At 37.3% G+C, this 19,173-nt stretch overlaps 1 protein-coding gene across 3 annotated transcripts in view; it reads right to left on the bottom strand.

The window, feature by feature from the left end:
• The window catches only part of LOC117309757 (leucine-rich repeat-containing protein 37B-like), a 58,001-nt gene that overhangs the window by 30,083 nt on the left and 8,745 nt on the right, over positions 1–19,173 (bottom strand). For all 3 annotated transcript variants that reach the window (XM_073797457.1, XM_073797456.1, XM_073797458.1), the window contains exons 2-6: positions 17,449–17,520; positions 7,147–7,218; positions 6,438–6,518; positions 931–1,002; positions 310–384 (exon numbers count right to left, since the gene is read on the bottom strand). In XM_073797457.1, coding sequence (XP_073653558.1) covers positions 310–384; positions 931–1,002; positions 6,438–6,518; positions 7,147–7,218; positions 17,449–17,520 — 372 coding nt within the window. The remainder of the gene's footprint in view (positions 1–309; positions 385–930; positions 1,003–6,437; positions 6,519–7,146; positions 7,219–17,448; positions 17,521–19,173) is intronic.

Genomic DNA, 19,173 nt, shown 5'->3' with positions numbered 1-19,173 from the left:
ATTCTGGAAAAGGCAACATTATACGGATAAAAATCAGATTGGTGGTTGCCAGGGACTGGTAGAGAGAGGAGGATGGATTGACTACAGAGGGACATGAGCAGTCTTTTGGGAGTGCAGAAGTTTTCTTTACTTCAGATGTGGTGGTGGCTACAGAACTATACGTTTGCCAAAACACATCACACTGTATATTTAAAAATAGTGAATTTTGTTAAATGAAAATTATACATAAATAAAACTGACTTAAGAAAATAATAAAACAAACCTAAAAAAACAACTGAGTGAAAATAAATGTAAGAAAAATCAACTTACAGTTTTTCCAATTCATGGGTCATGATGAGGATGCTTTCAATTGTTGTAAGTGACACTTGTGTTGTTCCCATGTCTCTGAAGGAGAAGCCCAAACATGCATGATATAAAACCCAAAGACAAAAGTTCTAAACTTAAAAAGATACTTAACATGTGATTACTTCAATTCTGGCTTCTTACTTGCCATAGATGATAATTCCAAAGAGCTCTTATTGAAGAAATTTAAATTTGCATCATCAAATTAATGACCTTGGTGCTGAACAGTACAATCATTTTTTATTATCCTTACTTCTCATTTTCATTTGCATCTACCTCTTTTGATCACTCTTTTTTAAAAAAAATAATGTATCCCTTATTCCTTTTTTCTTTCTGGGATAAATAATATTCCTACATGCATCTACATGTTCCATATCTATATGTGTTCTTCAACACTGTTCTCATTCTCTGCTGGCTGTCTTACCCAAATATATTCTTTCTTAATCCGTTTCTTTGCCAAAAACACTTACTTTCAATAACCCAGTTAAAATCTAAATTATTACTTTTTAGCCAAAGTACTCAATCTTTGACGAAAGTAAAAAAGAGCAGAAATTATTTCATGAGCCATGAAACTGTTACAATACTTACAAATATTTTAATGCTGGCAATTTAAAAAGATGAGAATCTTCAACTGTTGTCGAAGGATTATGACTGAGAATTCTGAAAAATGGAATGGAATTAAAATTATCTGCATTTTCAATTACTTCCATGAAAGCTTATATTCATTTTTTTTTGGTATGGAACTGGAAGGTTAAAAAAAAAGTCATTTTCTGCCTTTACGTATAAATCACCCTTAGAATCTGTAAAACACTCTTTCATTGGGAACTACCCAGGTCTCTAGATGATAAAGTGGAGAACAGAAACAAACAAACAAACAAAAAAATAGAAAAAAAGTGGCTAGCAAAGAAAAAATATGCCAAAGGACTCTTCAGGTTAAAAACCCTCGAAGTGACTATGCTGGTAGGAAGCCCTTGCTCTGTAAAAAAGTACTATTTCTAGTGTCCTCCATAATTCAAGGTGTTTGTCTTTCATCTCTACCAATTTTTTAAAATTTCATGATTTACACTACCCAGCTAAAGACAAAAATAGGGCTAATTCCTTGGTTCTGGAGCCAAAGAAGAGATAAATCCAAGAGGAACTGGTGAAAGCCATACTCCCATCACATAGTCCCATGTGTATTCTTGTATCATAGCCTTTGTTACTGTGTATGTAATCACCTGTTTACTTGTCAGTCTCCTAGAATGTCAGCAACTTGAGAGCAGGGACCACACTTTATTGTCATTATTATACCTGTGCCTCACATAGTGCCTAATATTTACTAGGTATTTAATAAATGTTTGCTGAATAAATAAAAAACATTTTGTATATATATCTATAAAATAAACAAATAAATTTTGGGGAACAAAATTTTATTCCAAAATGCTGGAATAGATTTTCTTCTTAGTTATTTCTTTCTTTTCATTAGTTCTTTAAAACAAATAAGGGGAAAAAAAACCCAAAAGAAACAGGAAGAGAGAAAAGAATATATGACTTTAGGTTAACTGTACTCAAGAACTATTGGCGTATTTTTGCGGAATATTGAAAGATAATTATCAAAACTAATATCTTTTGGGTTGTCAGGCATCTGTGATCAGCATTTAACATTTAATCCTCACAGTAACCTTATGTGATAGATATATTACCCCATTGTACAAATGAGGAAATTGAGGCACGGAGAAGTTCTATAACTTGTCCTAAGTCATCAAGCTAGCAGGAAGCAGAGCTGGAATTCGAACTCAGTTCTGACTCTAAAGCCTGTGTTTAACCTGAATGAAAAAAAAAGGGTGGGGGGGTTAAAACATCTGTTACTTTAACCTTAATTTTGAGAGCACTAAATATAGAAATAACTTTTCAAACCTTATCTACCCATCTGGGAAAGCCTCTATAAGAATTATATTTTCTCTTTTATTTATTTCTCTTTTAATTTATTTTTTCCTTAATCATCTCCCATGATAAATATTTAATTAGCCTATGGTCATTGAGACTTTAGAGATTTTTAAAAAATATTGCAGGAAAATCAGTAAAAATGATGGAGGAAGGACATCTGAAAATTCATCCCTCCATAGAAGCAACAATAACAATAATAACAACAACAAAACTGGCAAAAATGGTCAGAATCAACTTTTTCTGAACTCTGGAAATTTAACCAACAGGCTTGAAGCAAATTGGGGAGCAATTTATTCAAGGAAAACAAATTAACTTCTGTAAGAACAATGAGATCTGTGTTGCTTTAACCTGTCCTTGAACTTTGCTCTCCATGCCAGTGGTAGCCTTGCAAAACAGCCCACATCCCTGGTACCAGAAGGAGCAGCATGGACTGGGAGGGCCTTCAAAGCCTCAACCCCAAAGAACTGTCATTGTTTTACATGTCTGGTGGTCCCCTGGGATACCTCACTTGAAAGGCTTGCCTTTGACCTGACTCAGAGCTGTCTAGTGAGAAAAGACTCTCCTCAGGTGGCATTTCTGGAAAACATTTTCAAGCAAATATTTTAACATGGCGGCTGCATGAGGCAATGGATAACAGTTGGGGGCAAAAAACAGCCCAACCGAAAAGCTTAAAAAGAAAAGCTGAGGAATAAGGTGTCCACAGAGACTTTGAAATGTTCCAATGTATTCCTGGGAAACTGGAAGACCACAAGACATATTCCTGGGAATCTAGGAAGATAACTGTTAGCATTAATAAATGAGTTCAGCAAGGTTGTAGGATATAAGATCAATATTATTTCTACACACCAGCAATGAGTAATCCAAAAATGAAATTAAGAAAACAATTCCACGTGTAACAGCATCAAAACAAATAAAATACTTATGGAAAAATTTAACCAAGTAAGTGCAAGATTCACAGTGAAAAGTACAAAACTGTTGAAAGAAATTGAAGAAGATCTAAATATAAAGACATGCTGGATTCATGGACTGGAAGATAATCTTATTAAAATTTCACTACTTCCCAAATCGACCTATGGTTCCATTGCAATTCCTATCAAAATCCCAGCTGACTTCTTTCCAGAAATTGCCAAGCTAATTCTAAAATTCATATAGCAATTTAAGGAAACAGAATAAACCAAAACAGTGCTGGTAAAGTACAAAGTGGGAGCACTCACACATCCTGGTTTCAAAACTCAGTTCAAAGCTACTGCAATCACAGTGTGGTACTGGAATAAGAACAGACATGTAAATCAATGGAACAGAACTGACAGTATAGAAATAAACCATCATATTTATGGTCTATTGATTTTCAACACGGGTGCCAAAACAATTCAATGTGGAAAGAACAGTCTTTTCAAATGATGCTGGGACAGCTGTACATCCACACACAGAATAATGGAGCTGGACTCCTACACTTCACACCGTATATGAAAATTAACTCCAAATGGATCAAATATCCAAATGTAAGAGCTAAGGCTATAAAACTCCTAGAAGAAAACACAGGAGTAAATCTTTATGACCTTGCATTAGACAACAGTTTCTTAGATATGACACCAGAAGCAGAAACAACCAAAGGAAAAATAGATGAGTTGGATTTTATAAAAATTGAAAAGTTGGTGTTTCCAAGGACACTATCAAGAAAGTGAGAAAACATATAGCATGGGAGAAAATACTACAGGTGGGAAGAATAAGATGCAGTTGGGAGAAGAAAAGTATACTACTTGCTAGGTGTGACAATCTCAAAATTTTGAAGTATTACAAATAAAACAGCCACCCTGAATCACCCGAAAGGGCAGACCCAAGTTATTTTTGTTTTTAGCGTTTATGCCTTTGTAAATCTGAGAAGCAGCCAGGATTCTAGTACATAGCAAATAGTGATGACAGCACCCTGACGTGTGTAAGCTTTGGTGTGTACATAGCTATCTAAAGGAAACAATGCTAGCTGAATGGGGGAGCATTAGGGCGGCTCTGTGACCGCAGCTCAATTTGCCTTCATGGTGTGGCCTCACCTCCCTCATTGATATTCTCAACAATGGGGTAAATAATTCAATAGGGATAAGGCTTTGATTTTCCTCTTATTCTCTCATAGTGCATATGTTCTTGGTACAATATTGATGTACCACAGACAAGCCAGCATGTGAATGTGCTCTGACTGGTTAAGTTACATAGACTTTCTACATTGTAGAGTTCTTCAGTTCCTAAAATCATGGAGCTTGTATTCTTAGAACCAATGAAGTGACTAAAAGAATTTTTAAAAATAAGCCATCAGTCTGCACCTGCATAGGTGAATGAAGGAGAAACACTTTAAAGTCAGAAAAAAAAAGTATACTTAACATTTAGGATTATCAACCACTGCTGGTTTTCCATAATATATTTCATTCCTGATTTTATCTGAAAGAGATATGATTACTACCACCATTCAAAGAGTGGTACTTTATTAATTAATAAGCTCTTGGCTCATCTTTGAGGTAGATTTCGGATTTAAAATAGACTACCACACTGCTAACTACTTCACCTTATCCTTGTCAATAACATCGAGGCGTCATTCAAGAAACCCACTGTCTTATAATTACCTGAAACCCAGTGATGAATCAAGGTTTTGTGGGGCCTGAACCTCATCTACTTTGGGAAATCATATCTAATAAAAACATGCAAAGTTATGAATACAAAAATCGCCAGGACCCCTCTCAAGACCTTGCAAGGGAGCTATGCAAGTGAGGAGCCCTGAAACCTAAGCTTCATTGAATTCATGATAAATCCACCTCAGCTAGGGCCCTTTTCCAAACTTATTTAATGCAGGCAACTTATAAACACCCCAGTAATACGTCATTATAGGTAGTAAAATGACTTAACTCGAGGGTGGCATCTTCCCTTGCTGGCTTCCCTTTGGAAAGAGATGCAATAAAGTTTATATCTCACCATGGCAAATGTTTCCTTAAGCAAATTAGCTTTGTCTATTAGAAAGACTTAGCCCAAAGCAAAGACTTACTATATGTAGCAAGTTTAAGTGAGTTTAAGACATTGTATTGATGCTACTAAAACCTCCTGGTGAAGGGATGTCATGAGCCTGCTCTCCCTTGTGCTGGCAAAAGAAAAACTGACCCTGGTGCTCTATCCCCAAGACAGGCAACAGCAAACTAACAAGGGAAAGGAAGGAGGCCGCTAAAGATAGGCATCTGCAGGAATTGCTAATCCAGGTCCAGACACAGCCTCAACACCTTCATTAACCAAAGTGTGTGAACTGTGTGAAACTGGATTTCTGAACCACAAGACAGGTAAGAGAGTCTTTTCCAAAGCCAGGTGTAGAAGAGCTCTTTACCTTGAGTCTAAAATAGCCTTCGGGCCACTGAACGTACCCACTATCATTTCCTTGTGTCATGAGAAATCACAGAATTTTTGAGCTGAAGGGGTGTAAAACCCACACTTCTTATTGAAGAGTAGTCAGCAAAGAAAGTATATTGAATTAGGCTACAGCAATGTATTTTCTTTATGTTTTTCACACTACAGCTGAACACAAACGTCTTTTTCCATACCGCAAAGGTTCCTACTGGCCACAGATAATTCACTTCAGAGATATATGCTTTTTGAAAAATAATGTTCTGGGTGGCTGGGGAGAGCCCTGTGGTCGGTGTTCAGGAATTCTTTCTGCTTTGCCATTTAAAAGAGCTAATAATGGTTGGGGCAGCACCCACACCTTATGCTGCTGAAGAATTCAGTGCTAAACTTAGTTCTTTGCAGCTCTGTGTTGCATACATTTTAAGCAGTTAGGAACTTTGCACATGAGCAGGAATCAAAGTTAAATTCAAAAGCGGTACTTCATGGACCACTCGCATAGTGGAGAGGCATCAGTGGGATTCCATGACAGTGTTTATCTGAGCGTTTTTGCTTGGTGCCTTTTATTGCCGTGACAAAGATCAGAACTATGGAAAGCAGAGCGTTTCATATATATGAATTAAACAAGTCTCTTGGCCTCTTTGTACCTTAGTTTCCTCATTTGTAAAAGAAATAAATGGCTCTCAAGACATACTTTCCAGAATTCATACTGGGCTTACTTACACCCAGCTAACCAATAACTGAATGATGTTTTTACACACAGTTTTTTACATGCATTCATTTTCTGTTTCACTTACGACTTGTGTAAAAACTGTATTCCATGCCAGGCCTGAAACGTTCCAAAGCTCAGTTCTGTGAGTAAATTGCAACCAAGATTTCTACAAAACAAGACACAAGCAAAAGAAGAAGAAAAATATATATTCTTTCAGAACAGTTATCGTTTGGCAATAATTCTAATTTATATATGATGAAACATAACATCACTAACTCCCTCCATACACTAAAGAAATCTCACTGGGGAAGATATTATGATTTATACTTTCATGATTTTATGTGGTGCATTAAATACAAAACAGTAAATGCTCATTAAATACTTGTGTTAAGTGATCTTTATTTCTCTAGAAAGGCAGCACTATTGACATTTTGGGCTGGATAATTCTTTGCTGTGGGAGGCTCTCCTGTACTGTTGGGTGTTTAGTAGCATCTGTGGCCTCTGTCCACTAGATGCCAGGAGCATATACAGTTCTGACAAGCAAAAATGTCTCCAGACACTATCAAATGTCACCTGCGTGCAAAATCACCCTGGTTGAGAACCACTGCTCTACAATGATTCACTCTGATCCGTTTAATAATTCTCACATTAATCTTTGCCAGAGACTAAACGGATTTGCTACTAAATTTTAGTAGGAATTTTAATCATATTTCAAAATGAGTAACAAATTAATTTTATAAAAAATTAAGCTTTATAAAAATTCCAAATATAATGAAATTAAATTTGTAACTTACATAAACTGCAAAAAAGGTAGTGGTTCAAATGTACGTCTTTCGATAGACTGTATTTTATTGCAGGATAAATCTCTAGGAAAAGGAAAAGCAAAATATTGCCTCAATTAGCTTTTAGATATCTAATTAGTAGGAATAACTAGTAGAGGTTAGCATGATAATAATAAATAAGAAGTTTTGGTCTAAACTCCAAACCTTAGGAATTATTATTTGAACCTTCCAGAGCCCCTAACCCTGCCTTCACCTCTCTTAAGAGTTTCACCTTCAGGATCTTCATAAATTAAATATACAACTATAGATCTTGATAGATTTTGGAGGTAATCTTTCCTGAGAGCAGAAGCATTGATTAGATTCCACCTTTTGTGGTCTTACCAAATTCTAGATTATGAGCTCAAAGTTTTTATCTCTATATATCATTATAATTTCTAATACTCAAAGGAATATTCTTATATTTACACACTTCCCAGTATAGTTCTGTTTTTCTAGGCCAATTCATTACCAGAAGAAATAAAAGACCCTTTCACACAACTTGAAAGGAAGTTACTCCTCTCATTAATATGTAACTTTAATTCAGTATTACACTTTCTATCATATTGACTTTTATTCGAAAATACCTACTCTTGACTATAGCTGACTGTCTTATTTCCATTGATCCCAGGTTAGTCTCTCGTTTCACCTGGATTGGTATAACTGTCTTCTGACTGGTGTTTCCATCTCTACCCTCTGCCTTTCTAAGCCATGCTCCACGCAGTCACCAGATTAAATCTCCGGAAGTGCTTCTGAAATACCAGCATCACTTGTGAACTTATGGAAGATACAAATACTCAGCCCTACTGGGGACCTCTGGAATCAGTAACTATGGGGGTGGAGCTTGTGTTTTCACAAGCCCTCCCAGTGGTTGGTTCCGTTGCAGACTAAAGCTTGTCCTAAAGCCCTGCTGTGGTAACATGGTAGCTTGGCGTGTTATCCTTGGCTTGGCCTCCAAAGCCCTAGATGATCTGGCTCTCATCTCCTACTCTTCCCACTTGTACTCTACAGGTACTCAGAGTATTTTCCCTGTGTTTTGCCTTTCTCCCACTTGCCTTTTGCAAGCTTATTCTTCCCAGGATGTCTGTCATTGATACCCAATGGCCCTTCGAGGTCCCATTTAAACAGCATTGCTCTGGTAACATCTTCCCTGATCCAATTTGAAGTCTTTTTTCCCTCTTTTGTGCTCCAATACCAACTTATAGCTCTCATTGCCCATATTCATTTATTTCTTTAAATATAGCTATTTTTGCAACCCATTTCCTCTGAGTATAAACTCCTTCAAAGTATGGACTAGATACTGCTTATGTGCATCGTCTATCATGTTTAAAGCCTACGTGTGGACATAAAGCAAAGTCAAATATTTATAAAATCAACAAATAGCTGGGGAGTGGATAGAAGGAGGAAATGACTGTTTTAAAAGAAATGTAATTTTATTACTTCATGGTGCCTCCACAGCACTTTGTCAGTATGGTTTGAGTTATATGTTTATTTTCCCTGTGAGATCATGAGCTGCTAAAAGGAAACCTGTCTTACCCGTCGGCGTGTTTACAACACCAGGCATAGTGCTTGTTAGCATATTCTTTTTTCGCTTTTTTATTGATTGGCATTTTTTTTAAGAATCAGAATACTTATGCTAACATGAAATAATCAGATTATAAAGTATTTCATAGTAGAAGTAATGAAGGGCCTAGTCCACTGAGCACTTATCTTATTGGTTTTTCTCCAAACTGTGTTGGTAAGGTTTGGAGCCCAGAAGGCATGGAAGGGACTAATATAAAGGTGTTGGCCCCTTAAGGCTTGGAAGGTTTGATAATTAAAACAACTATTTTTAGGGTCATGTGAGTCTCTTTATACCCACTTCCCTTGAGCCTTTTATGTTTGCAAGAAGAACCTATTTGCTAAAGAGGATCATTAATTGGCTTAATAAGGATTAATGACATACACAGCTTCGGACGCCATGGACAAAGGACAAAAACTGAGCTTTTATAGCGAAAAACACTGTTATCTCCTTATCCCTAAATAAAAAGAAATACTAGGCAAGCAGTTCCTCTTTGATAAAGAAGCTGGAGAGGGAATTCCCTGGCTGTCCAGGGGTTAGGACTCGGCGCTTCGACTGCTGGGGACCTGGGTTCAATCCCTGGTCAGGGAACTAAGATCCCACAAGTCCTGTGGCATGGCCCAAAAACCAAAACAAACAAATAAAAGAACCAGAAAAAAAAAGGCTGTAGAGATTTTTGTTAGGGGCATTTCAGATATGCTGATTTAGTGTAAACATTTCTAAATATACCACTTAAGCATCATCTTAAACATTCTTAATATTGGTATCACAATTCCTGCATTGAAATCCTTAACAACAGTTTGTTCTTTTGGTAACTTAATGTATTCTTGACAATACTGATTTTTTTTAAGATTTTTTTTTTATGTGCACCGTTTTTAAAGTCTTTATTGAATTTGTTACAATACTGCTTCTTTTTTTTTATGTTTTGGTTTTTTATCCATGAGGCATGTGGGATCTTAGCTCCCAGACCAGGGATCGAACCCACACACCCTGCATTGGAAGGCAAAGTCTTAACCACTAGACCACCAGGGAAGTCCCTTGACAATACTGTTTACATAATTCATCTGCTTAAATATTTAACATTTAAATGTGAATTTAATTTAGATTAAATTATCAAAGTTATGAGTTAATGGCATTCATATTAATTTAAGTGTTCTATACTTTTTTGTCCTGTAGGTGACAATTTGAGGTTAACATTAATTCCTCTCATTTCACTCAACCAACATTTTCAACCTTTGCTGTAAAGGCCAGATAAGTCAATATTTTAGGCTTTGCAGGCCACATACAGTGTGTGTCACTTATTTTTCTTCGTTTCTTTTCTTCTCATTTACAGCCCGTTAAAAATCACTTTTAACTTATGGGCTGTATAAAAACGGACTGTGGGTCAGATTTGATCCATAGGTCATAAACAAAATATAAATACAGATGGAGAGTATTTGAACACTTATATAACAATGTTCATATGGGAGTCTATAATTGCTCAGACCTCATTACCACTTTTCCTCTACAACTAAAGGGTATTTTTCTATCTATACCTTGTCTATATATTTAAAAATTAAAAATGAATAGGAGATATTTAGTACTAGTGATGGGCTGGGGCCCTACACAGACTTACAGAGCTGTAGAAGTTTATTGCTGGAAGAAATTGAAGAGATTACCTAACTTGAACCCCTTAATTACTTTATAGATAATCTACTTTATAGATAAGAACTCATAAATAAATATGATTAACTTGCAAATATCGGAGGGATAGCAAGCCTTCAAATGAGTCCTTATGTAATTCAGTCAAATAATTTTCACTGAGATTTCTGAAAAATGAAAAGGTTATTTCTGGATCAAAATGCAAAATAACTACAACTATATACTACATAGGACTAACTCCTATATGTGCAGGAAAGCTGGGTAATGGTGCCTCCTAAACAACCTAATTCTTATTTAATTTAGGGATGGTGATTTCTGCTCTGTTTTCACGTCCTCCTTTGTGTCCATCTCTCTCCATCACGCATGTGCGCACACGCACGCGCACACACACACACACACACACACACACACACACACCCCACCCACTCTTCCCACCGAATCATATAGTTAATGCCTACTGTCTAGATCACGAAGTCTCTGTTAGAACCCAGCTCTGGGTGGCACCAACGTTGCAGAGCTGCCCTTCCCTCCTCTCTTGCCCCAAACCTTATTGGGAAGCCCCACCCAGAACTGTATCAGGGCAAATGAAGCCATCTGATTTTTTCCCCCATTAAAATTGTTTGGAAAACTAAAATGTGCATAAAATATACCTAACTGTTAATAATTCAATTGAACAACTGTTCAACTGTTTAAGAATTACAAAACAGATCCCCACGTAACACGATTCATGTCAAGAAAGAATCCTGCCAGCATCCCAGAAGCCCCCCGTGTGCCCTTTTCCAATCACAACCCTCTCTCTGACTTCCTAGAGGGAACCACTATCCTGACTTTAAGAATAATTTCCTTGCTTTTTAAATGTAGTTTTGCCTTTTCTCTATCAGCCATAAACAACAGTTTCGTCTTGCTTGTTCTTGAACTTTATATAAGTGGAATCATATTATATGTATTATTTGCCACATTGCTTCTTTCATTCAACATTATTTTGTAAAATTATTTCATTTTTGCCTGTACTATGTAGTGTTGCATGTCCAACTACATGAGGCTTCTGAGTATTTGAAAGTGGCTAATGTGACTAAGGAGTTGAATTTTTAATTTAATTACTTTCAATTATTTCAAAATTAAAAAAACTGATACTCAATGTAATTATTGGAAAATGTTTATGTTAGCAACAATTTGCATATGTGATACTACTTTTTCGAGTGTAAATTTTATGAAATCTAAATACCGATCAAGTATTTGTAATAAGATTTAGCAACCAAATTGTGATTTCAAAGAGTTAGTATGGGAAAAAAATGTAGATTCTCTCATTAATTTTCATATTGATTACATGTAGATATGATAATACTCTGGATATTTTAAAATACTTAGTATGAAAAAAACGTAGAATATCTTATTAATAATGCATATAATGATTACATGTTAAAATCATAGTATTTTGGATATAAGGGTTAAGTAAAAGATATTAACATTTATTTCATCTGTTTCATTTTACTTTTATTTTTAAGTGGCTACCAGAAAATTTAAGATTACTTATGTGGCTTGCGTTATGTTTCTGATGAAGTGTATGACTTCTAAGTATGATCATACCACACTTTATTCATTCAACTGTCGGTGTATACTGAGATTTTTCTAGTTTTTATTTATTAAAAAGAATACTGCTTTGAACATTCTTTTTATTTGTATCCTGACACATATTTGCCTGAGTTTGTCTAGGATGTAATAGGAATACAAAATTGTTTCCTAAGAAGTTGTGCTATTTCAAGCTGGCAGGTTGAAACATGTCAGGTCTCCACCCCTTCAACTTCCACCAAAATCGCTAAGAATGATACAAAAGATATAACATAAAATTCACAACCTTAGCTCAATGTGTGGGAGCAGCTGCACAAATGCCCCCCTACCAGAAACGGCCCGGAGCTACCTACAGGGTGATCAGTTGGAATAGTGTGGTAGGAGCAGCCTACAGCACACATCAACCCCACATCTTCCCTCCTTGATCCAGGCAGCAAAAGTGTCTTCCTCTAGGCAAGAGCAATTGGTGTTATAAATGGGACAAGGTCCCAGAACCCTGGAAGAAAGGTATGCACTCCCTGACTAGCCACTAGAAGGCACCTTCCACCTCGGCCTTATTCTCAGGGGAACCCATTGGGAGTAATAAGCCCCAACAGCTCATTTCACTTCTCCCCTAAAGCTGGGAAACAAACGCAGTAGAATCTCAACTACAAAGATGATTTACACTCAGGAATGACCAAACAATGTGAGAAAGCCAACTCCATTAAGGACAGAAAACAAAAACAAACAAAACAGCTTATAGCCAATGAATCAGAGTTAACAAAGCACAAGAGGACCATAGGACAGCACAATTATTACCCTCAGACAGATGTAAGCAGATAGTGCATCCATTAATCAACTCAAGAATATACGAATGGGCTTCCCTGGTGGCGCAGTGGTTGAGAGTCCGCCTGCCGATGCAGCGGACAAGGGTTCGTGCCCCGGTCTGGGAAGATCCCACATGCCGCGGAGCGGCTGGGCCCGTGAGCCATGGCCGCTGTGCCTGCGCGTTCGGAGCCTGTGCTCCGCAACGGGAGAGGTCACAACAGTGAGAAGCCCGCATACCGGAAAAAAAAAAAATGTATATATACGAATGAAAAGTGTTAGCAATAATAAAAAAAAAAACTCAGTATATGAGCAGCAGAAATGAAAGTTAAAGAATAAATCAGGAAACTGAGAGATCCGACCAATGACTGCTCCAGAATGCAGAATGAAGGGAGCAGGAACGATTCACTGTCAGGCCTGACCCCTGGGTCTGCCCGAGGTATGTTAAGCCCTTTGCTTCCGCTGGTCTCACACTAAAGACTAGGAACATGCTACGGGGAGGAGGGGGTGCTGCGGGGAGGAGGGGGTGGTGTTTTGCACCAGTTTCTTATATCTGATAAGCAGGAAGGCACATAGCCTGTATCCCAAGAGTGGAGTGAAGGAGTGGTAGAGAGAGCCAGTATAGAAGAAACTCTATAAGATGTCAAAGGTAGGTTTCTCTTGCCTGGAAGAATCCCCTTCCTTGCAGGTAATATTAACAGTGGTACGTCCTTCAGGAGCCTTGGGGATCTGAGCACAGGCTATGTTGCCTTGTGAAACTATTTCCACTGAATTCTGCATTTAAAACGTTCTGCTTTTCACTCACAGTGTCTCTTGGTCACATATTTATATTAATTCCATCTCATAGCTTAATTCCAGCTCATAAGTTAATTCTTTACTCATAGTTTATGAGAATTAAAGTATTACTACCTGGAAACTCTGCAACTCAGTTATTAAGGTGGCTCATATTATACAGAATATAGTCACACACATTTTTAAAAGATCACTAAAACAAAAACACAAAAGATTTCAATTCCCACAAAGAACTCTTGGAGCCCTGAGCATGATTCAAAGACCCTGACCTCAATTTGAAATTCACCATTTTAGGAGGAATCGCAGTGATTGTCAGAATACATGTTAGGGGGAATGGTCAACAGATGGTGCTAAGATTGATTGTTTTCTCACCTCTAAGTAGTGGTTTCATATTTCCATGGAAATGATCCAAAAAGAGGAAAACCAAATCAATATGTCCAACGACATGTACGGTAACACTTTTCATACCATCAAAGGTAGGAAAAACTCTACCTCCCCATATCACGTAACAAAACTGTATGTTTTGTTATATATATCGTATATATCATAAATGATATACATATATATATCATAAATGATATACAAACGTCACAGGAAATGATGGTATATGAAAAAAAGCTACACAAAAGTGGAACTCATATATACTTATTATAACTTTGAAAGTTGACAAGGATTCAGTAAGTACAGCAAAGAGATGGGGCCGATCCTCAACTCTTTATGACACTGTCTTCTCTGATTGGCTGATGCCCATCTCAGACTGCTTAGAGTTTGAATATCATGGTCAAACAGCGGGTAACCAAACAGTGTGTATTTCAAATTAATGGGGCTTCTTTCTGTGAAGTTGTTTGGATGACAGGAGAGTAGAAATTTTAAAAATAACAACGCTAAATTCAGCCTAGAAGTAAAGTTTAGACTGAGAATGAGTCAGTCACCAAAAAATTACCCAAAAAGGGGCTTCAAATAAGCAATAACTGAAATAAAATACATTAATCTGTAGAACTTCAAATATTCATTTTGACTGCAGAAGAAATTTTAAAACTATGGGGAATCAGAGTTAAAGCCAGATCTAAAACTTTCTCACACCATGAAAATATCAAAACTAGGCATGAAGTAACATTTAAGAAAGACCAGGGTTCAGGTCTAAGGCAATCTTCTGAACTTCACATTCACTCTTGATTCTGTAATACTGACAATTACCCTTCTCTCCACCTCTGAAACTTCTAGGAAATTGAGAGGGCTCAGGGTTGGTTGGTTTGATTGATTTAACTATATATATAATGCAAACAATAGGCCTTTCTGGAACTGATTTACTCTCCTTCCCCTGCTTTCTTTCTCTCCAAAGTACTTAGCAATGCTTGAAATTATATCTATCTATTTATTACACTTATATACTTATTTCTATTTATTTGTAAACCCCCTGAGAACTGGGATACTTGAGCTGTTTCATTCTTGGGCCTGAAACCCTAGCATGTAAAACAGTTCGTGGCATATAGTACATACTCGAAAAATATTTATTGAGTGAATTCAGAAAGTGACAAATTATCAACTATCAGATACTTTTATTTAAAATAAATTATCCATTTATTGTCACTCAGGAGGATAAGTATAGGAAAAGAAATGTCTTTTTTCTCCCCTACATTTGTGACTCAATCTTTTGAGACAAGAATCCTTTGAGAATTTCATAAAAGCAATGGTTCTTTTCCCTAAAAATCTGCACCTTCTTGAACACACGCAAAAGTGTGCACGCAATTTCGACTTGTGGATCTTCCTTTTAGGGAAGAGGTCTGTGAATAGAGAGGACTGAATCCAGAGTGCCAAACTTGGATGGGAAATAAAATGATACCTCAGTTTTCACAAATCTCTAACTAAAACCAGCACTTCCTTCCATTATGAATGTAGGCAACAAACCACTGTAGATCAGCAGTATAGTTAATTTGGTCCCCAATAGAAATCACAGGTCACTCCATATCACGTATATGCTGCAGATGCCTCGAAATATCATTTATTCTCATCACTACCCTGGAGTTATAACATTTATTAGACCTACCACTATATCTTCTTATTTAATGTGTTAGGAGAAGCATATTTATTACTATTTCACTAATTTTAAAAATATTCTGAAAACTATTTCAATATAGTTGGTTTCCTTTGTTTTTCTATATATTTTGACTTACTATACATTTTAAAACATTATCCCAAGGACATAAGCTTCTGCAGCTTGCCAAAGAGTTATACACGGGGAAGCAGGAGGGAGGTTAAGAAATTCTGCTTTGGGGAACCACTGACCTCAAGTTAGGAACCTCTGCTTATAAGGTATAAACCTCAAGCTGACTTAGAAATCTTCAAACCTTACCAGACTCATGTTATAGTGTACCGCCTCCCAAACACATGCTTTTCAAAAATTAATTTTTAATTTCAATTTATTTTTTAAAAATATGTAATATATATTCACATCTCAAAATTCCAAAAATATGTAGCACACAATTCAAACTTTTTCTCTTACCTCTGTTCCTCAGTCTACCACCCCCCTCCACTCCCAGAGGAAATTAAGTTATCTATTTCTTGTGCCAAATGACTTTCATTTTTCTTACAAGATTGGGAAATAAAATCTCCAAGTTAGATACTATCACAGAAAATATAAACTACATATAGTATTTAGGAAATATGTAAATTAAAAAAATTACCTGGTTCTAGCATTTTTTTCCATACCAATAAGATATCAGACTAAGGGGGCATCTCTTTAAGGTGGTCATAATACCTATTTTTAGATTGACTGTTATGTCTTTTATTATTAATCCAGAAGTCATTTATGACTTGTCTATTCAAGTTGAACTAAGGATATGACCACAGACTGTCATGAAAACTTACTGTGAATGTTTTTTTCCAAAATCACTTATATATCTAAACTGACTTTTTCTACAAATCAATAAAAAATATAGTAACAGAAAAATGGGCAAAGGACAGACAATTCAGAGATAAAATATAAATGTTCAGTAAACATATAAAGATATTTAAGTTTACAAGTAATAAGAAAAATTCAAATTCAGATGGGACCCCTTTTATTCACCCATCAGATTAGCAAAAAAAAAAAAAGGGAGAATATCAGTGGTGGAAGGGTGTGGGGAAATGAATGTCATCACAGCATGATGACTGGAGTATAAGCTGGCACAACTTTTTTGAGGGCAATTAAAATTTTATATCTAAATAGTCTTCACCCCAACAATCCCATTTCTAGATAACTATTCTATAGAAATAAATGACCAGGCTCACAAAAATGCACGTACAAGGATATTCATTGCAGCAATGCAAGTAACAAGAAAACTGGTCATAATCTAAACATACTTCAATAGGGGCATTATTAAACTGTAACACATTCATACTATGGAATATTATGCAGGAGTTTAAAGGAATGGGGTAACCCTCTATGTACTGGGAAGGAAAGAAATCTAAGACATATCAGGAAATGAAGGAATCAAGTTGCAGGATGTTACTTATGTAAAAAAAGATAAGAAAAACACACAAACCTATTTTGCTATCTGTAAATATGTATGTACTCAAACGTATGGAAAAGAGTCTGGAAGGATTAATACTAAACTCAAAGTAGTGGGTGTGGGACTAGGGCACAAGAAGGGTTTTCACTATCCCTGTTATTTCATTGTTATATATTGAGAATATAATCATGTATTACTTGTATAATGGAAAATAAGTTTAAATTGTCTCTTACTGATTTTCAAGAGGTCCTGCCAAATGTAATTTTTTAAATAAACATAGAATTTCAATCATTAGGTTGCTTTGGGATATGGAAGGGGAAGTACCTTTGCTCACAGGTATTGACCTCAAAATTCTGGACCAAGAAGGATCTTACAATGCAGTTAGCTTTTTGTATTCATATTTGGGGAGAGTATACTCACAGCTTCTCAGCCCAGCGGTATGCCTTCCACATACTTTCATCAAGGTAAGAAATAGAGTTTCCTTGGAAATTTCTGTGAAGAAACACAGTTCATATGCTTGAATAGGTAGGAAAAGAATGTAGAGAATAAGGAAAAGAATCATGGCCACCATGTAGGGAATATTCAAATGCAGAAAAGACCAGCTTTTTAATTCCCACAGCTTCCCAGCTTCCCAGTGTGCACAATTAATAAAAACATACTGTGAGGCCACTGGCACAAACAATGAGGCATCTCCTCAGAACCTGAACTTCCTATCTGTCCAAATTCTTGGATACATAATGCCAATTACTTTTTTTCCAAAATCACTTATGTGTCTAAAATGACTCCTACAAATCAATGAGAAAAATGGCAAACATTTATCAATATCAGCAAATAAATATTAAGAAATCCTATGGCAGGCAACACCAAAGCTTTGGCTCAGTGCCCTCAGAACCTCTCCAGGTGTTAGAAGGATACAGGCAAGGCAATTAGAAATTAGAGGGACTATTACGAAAATATCTCTTAAACATATTGCCTAGGGAAAAGCACAAGTCACTGAACAAGGAGTAAAGTTATTACCTCATTAGGGGAACAAAATGCAAAGGAAAGAGATCGGAAGGAAGGACACACATCAAAACAGTAACAGGAGTTACCTTATTGGTGGTAGGGAAGGTGGGGTGCAATTTTCACATTTTATCCTATATACTTCTGTGACATTTCTTTTTTTAAACAGTGAGAATGTATCCATGAATTAGACATGTTTAAAAGAAGCTGTTAAATGCCTGAGGTTCGGTTTGAACCACTAACTCAGTGGATGACTTTGAATCTTTAGCTTTACCTTTGTCCTCTTCCCTCAGCAACAATGGAACTATTCAGTTTATATGCACATTTTTCACGGGAGTCAGAAATAAGTCAAAACGGATACCTGTCTGCCCATCTGCCTGAGGGACATTTCCACTCAAACAGAGCCTTCTGGTTGCTTTATGCTCACCAATAAAAGATGCCTAAGACTGAACTCATCTCCCTCAAACTGACTCTGCTTCCCAACTGCTGTATTTCCACATGTTATACCATCATCATTCTGCCCAAGCCTCTGTCAGCCGCGGGGGGTTGGGGGTCACCTGGACGGGGCCCAGGGCCCACTCCGGAGGCTGAACTGCCTAGATTAGAAGCCACAGTCGTTGCCATGTGAGGAGGAGCCGTGGGGCGCAGCCGTGACACAGAGGCGCAGCCACGACATGACATGCGGCGGCTCAAGACGCAGCGGCCCAGGCCAGGGAGGAGCCGGAGCCACAACCTCCTTCAGAGCCGAACCGAACCGTTATGCCAGCGCCGCGACGCGAGGGCTCACCGTTAACAACCGCGCGTCCCTCCCCCGCCTAACGGCCCACCCGTTATTTACGACACCTGCAGTTACGCCACCTTTATTAGGCTTGTGCGGAGATCCAATCCGCGCCACCAGAGTGGGCCTTTTCCCAGAGTCCCCAGGGCGCAAGCCATCCTTCCCCTTGCAAAGGCGACACTTACCTCCTGCCGGGCCCTCTTCCCAACCCCTCTCTGCCCTCCCTGGCCCCAAACAATGAGGCGGGATTTGGGCTGCAGACCCGACTGGCCCCAAACTCCAGCAGCCCAGGGGCCGAGGGGGATTGGAAAAGATGCAGAGCTTCCCGAGGAAACCACAGGACGTGGCATTCTGGGAAATTCAAA

This window comes from Tursiops truncatus, chromosome 20 (assembly GCF_011762595.2).
Source record: "Tursiops truncatus isolate mTurTru1 chromosome 20, mTurTru1.mat.Y, whole genome shotgun sequence".
NCBI lineage: Eukaryota > Metazoa > Chordata > Mammalia > Artiodactyla > Delphinidae > Tursiops > Tursiops truncatus.
This window is presented reverse-complemented; position numbering and strand designations above follow the sequence as displayed.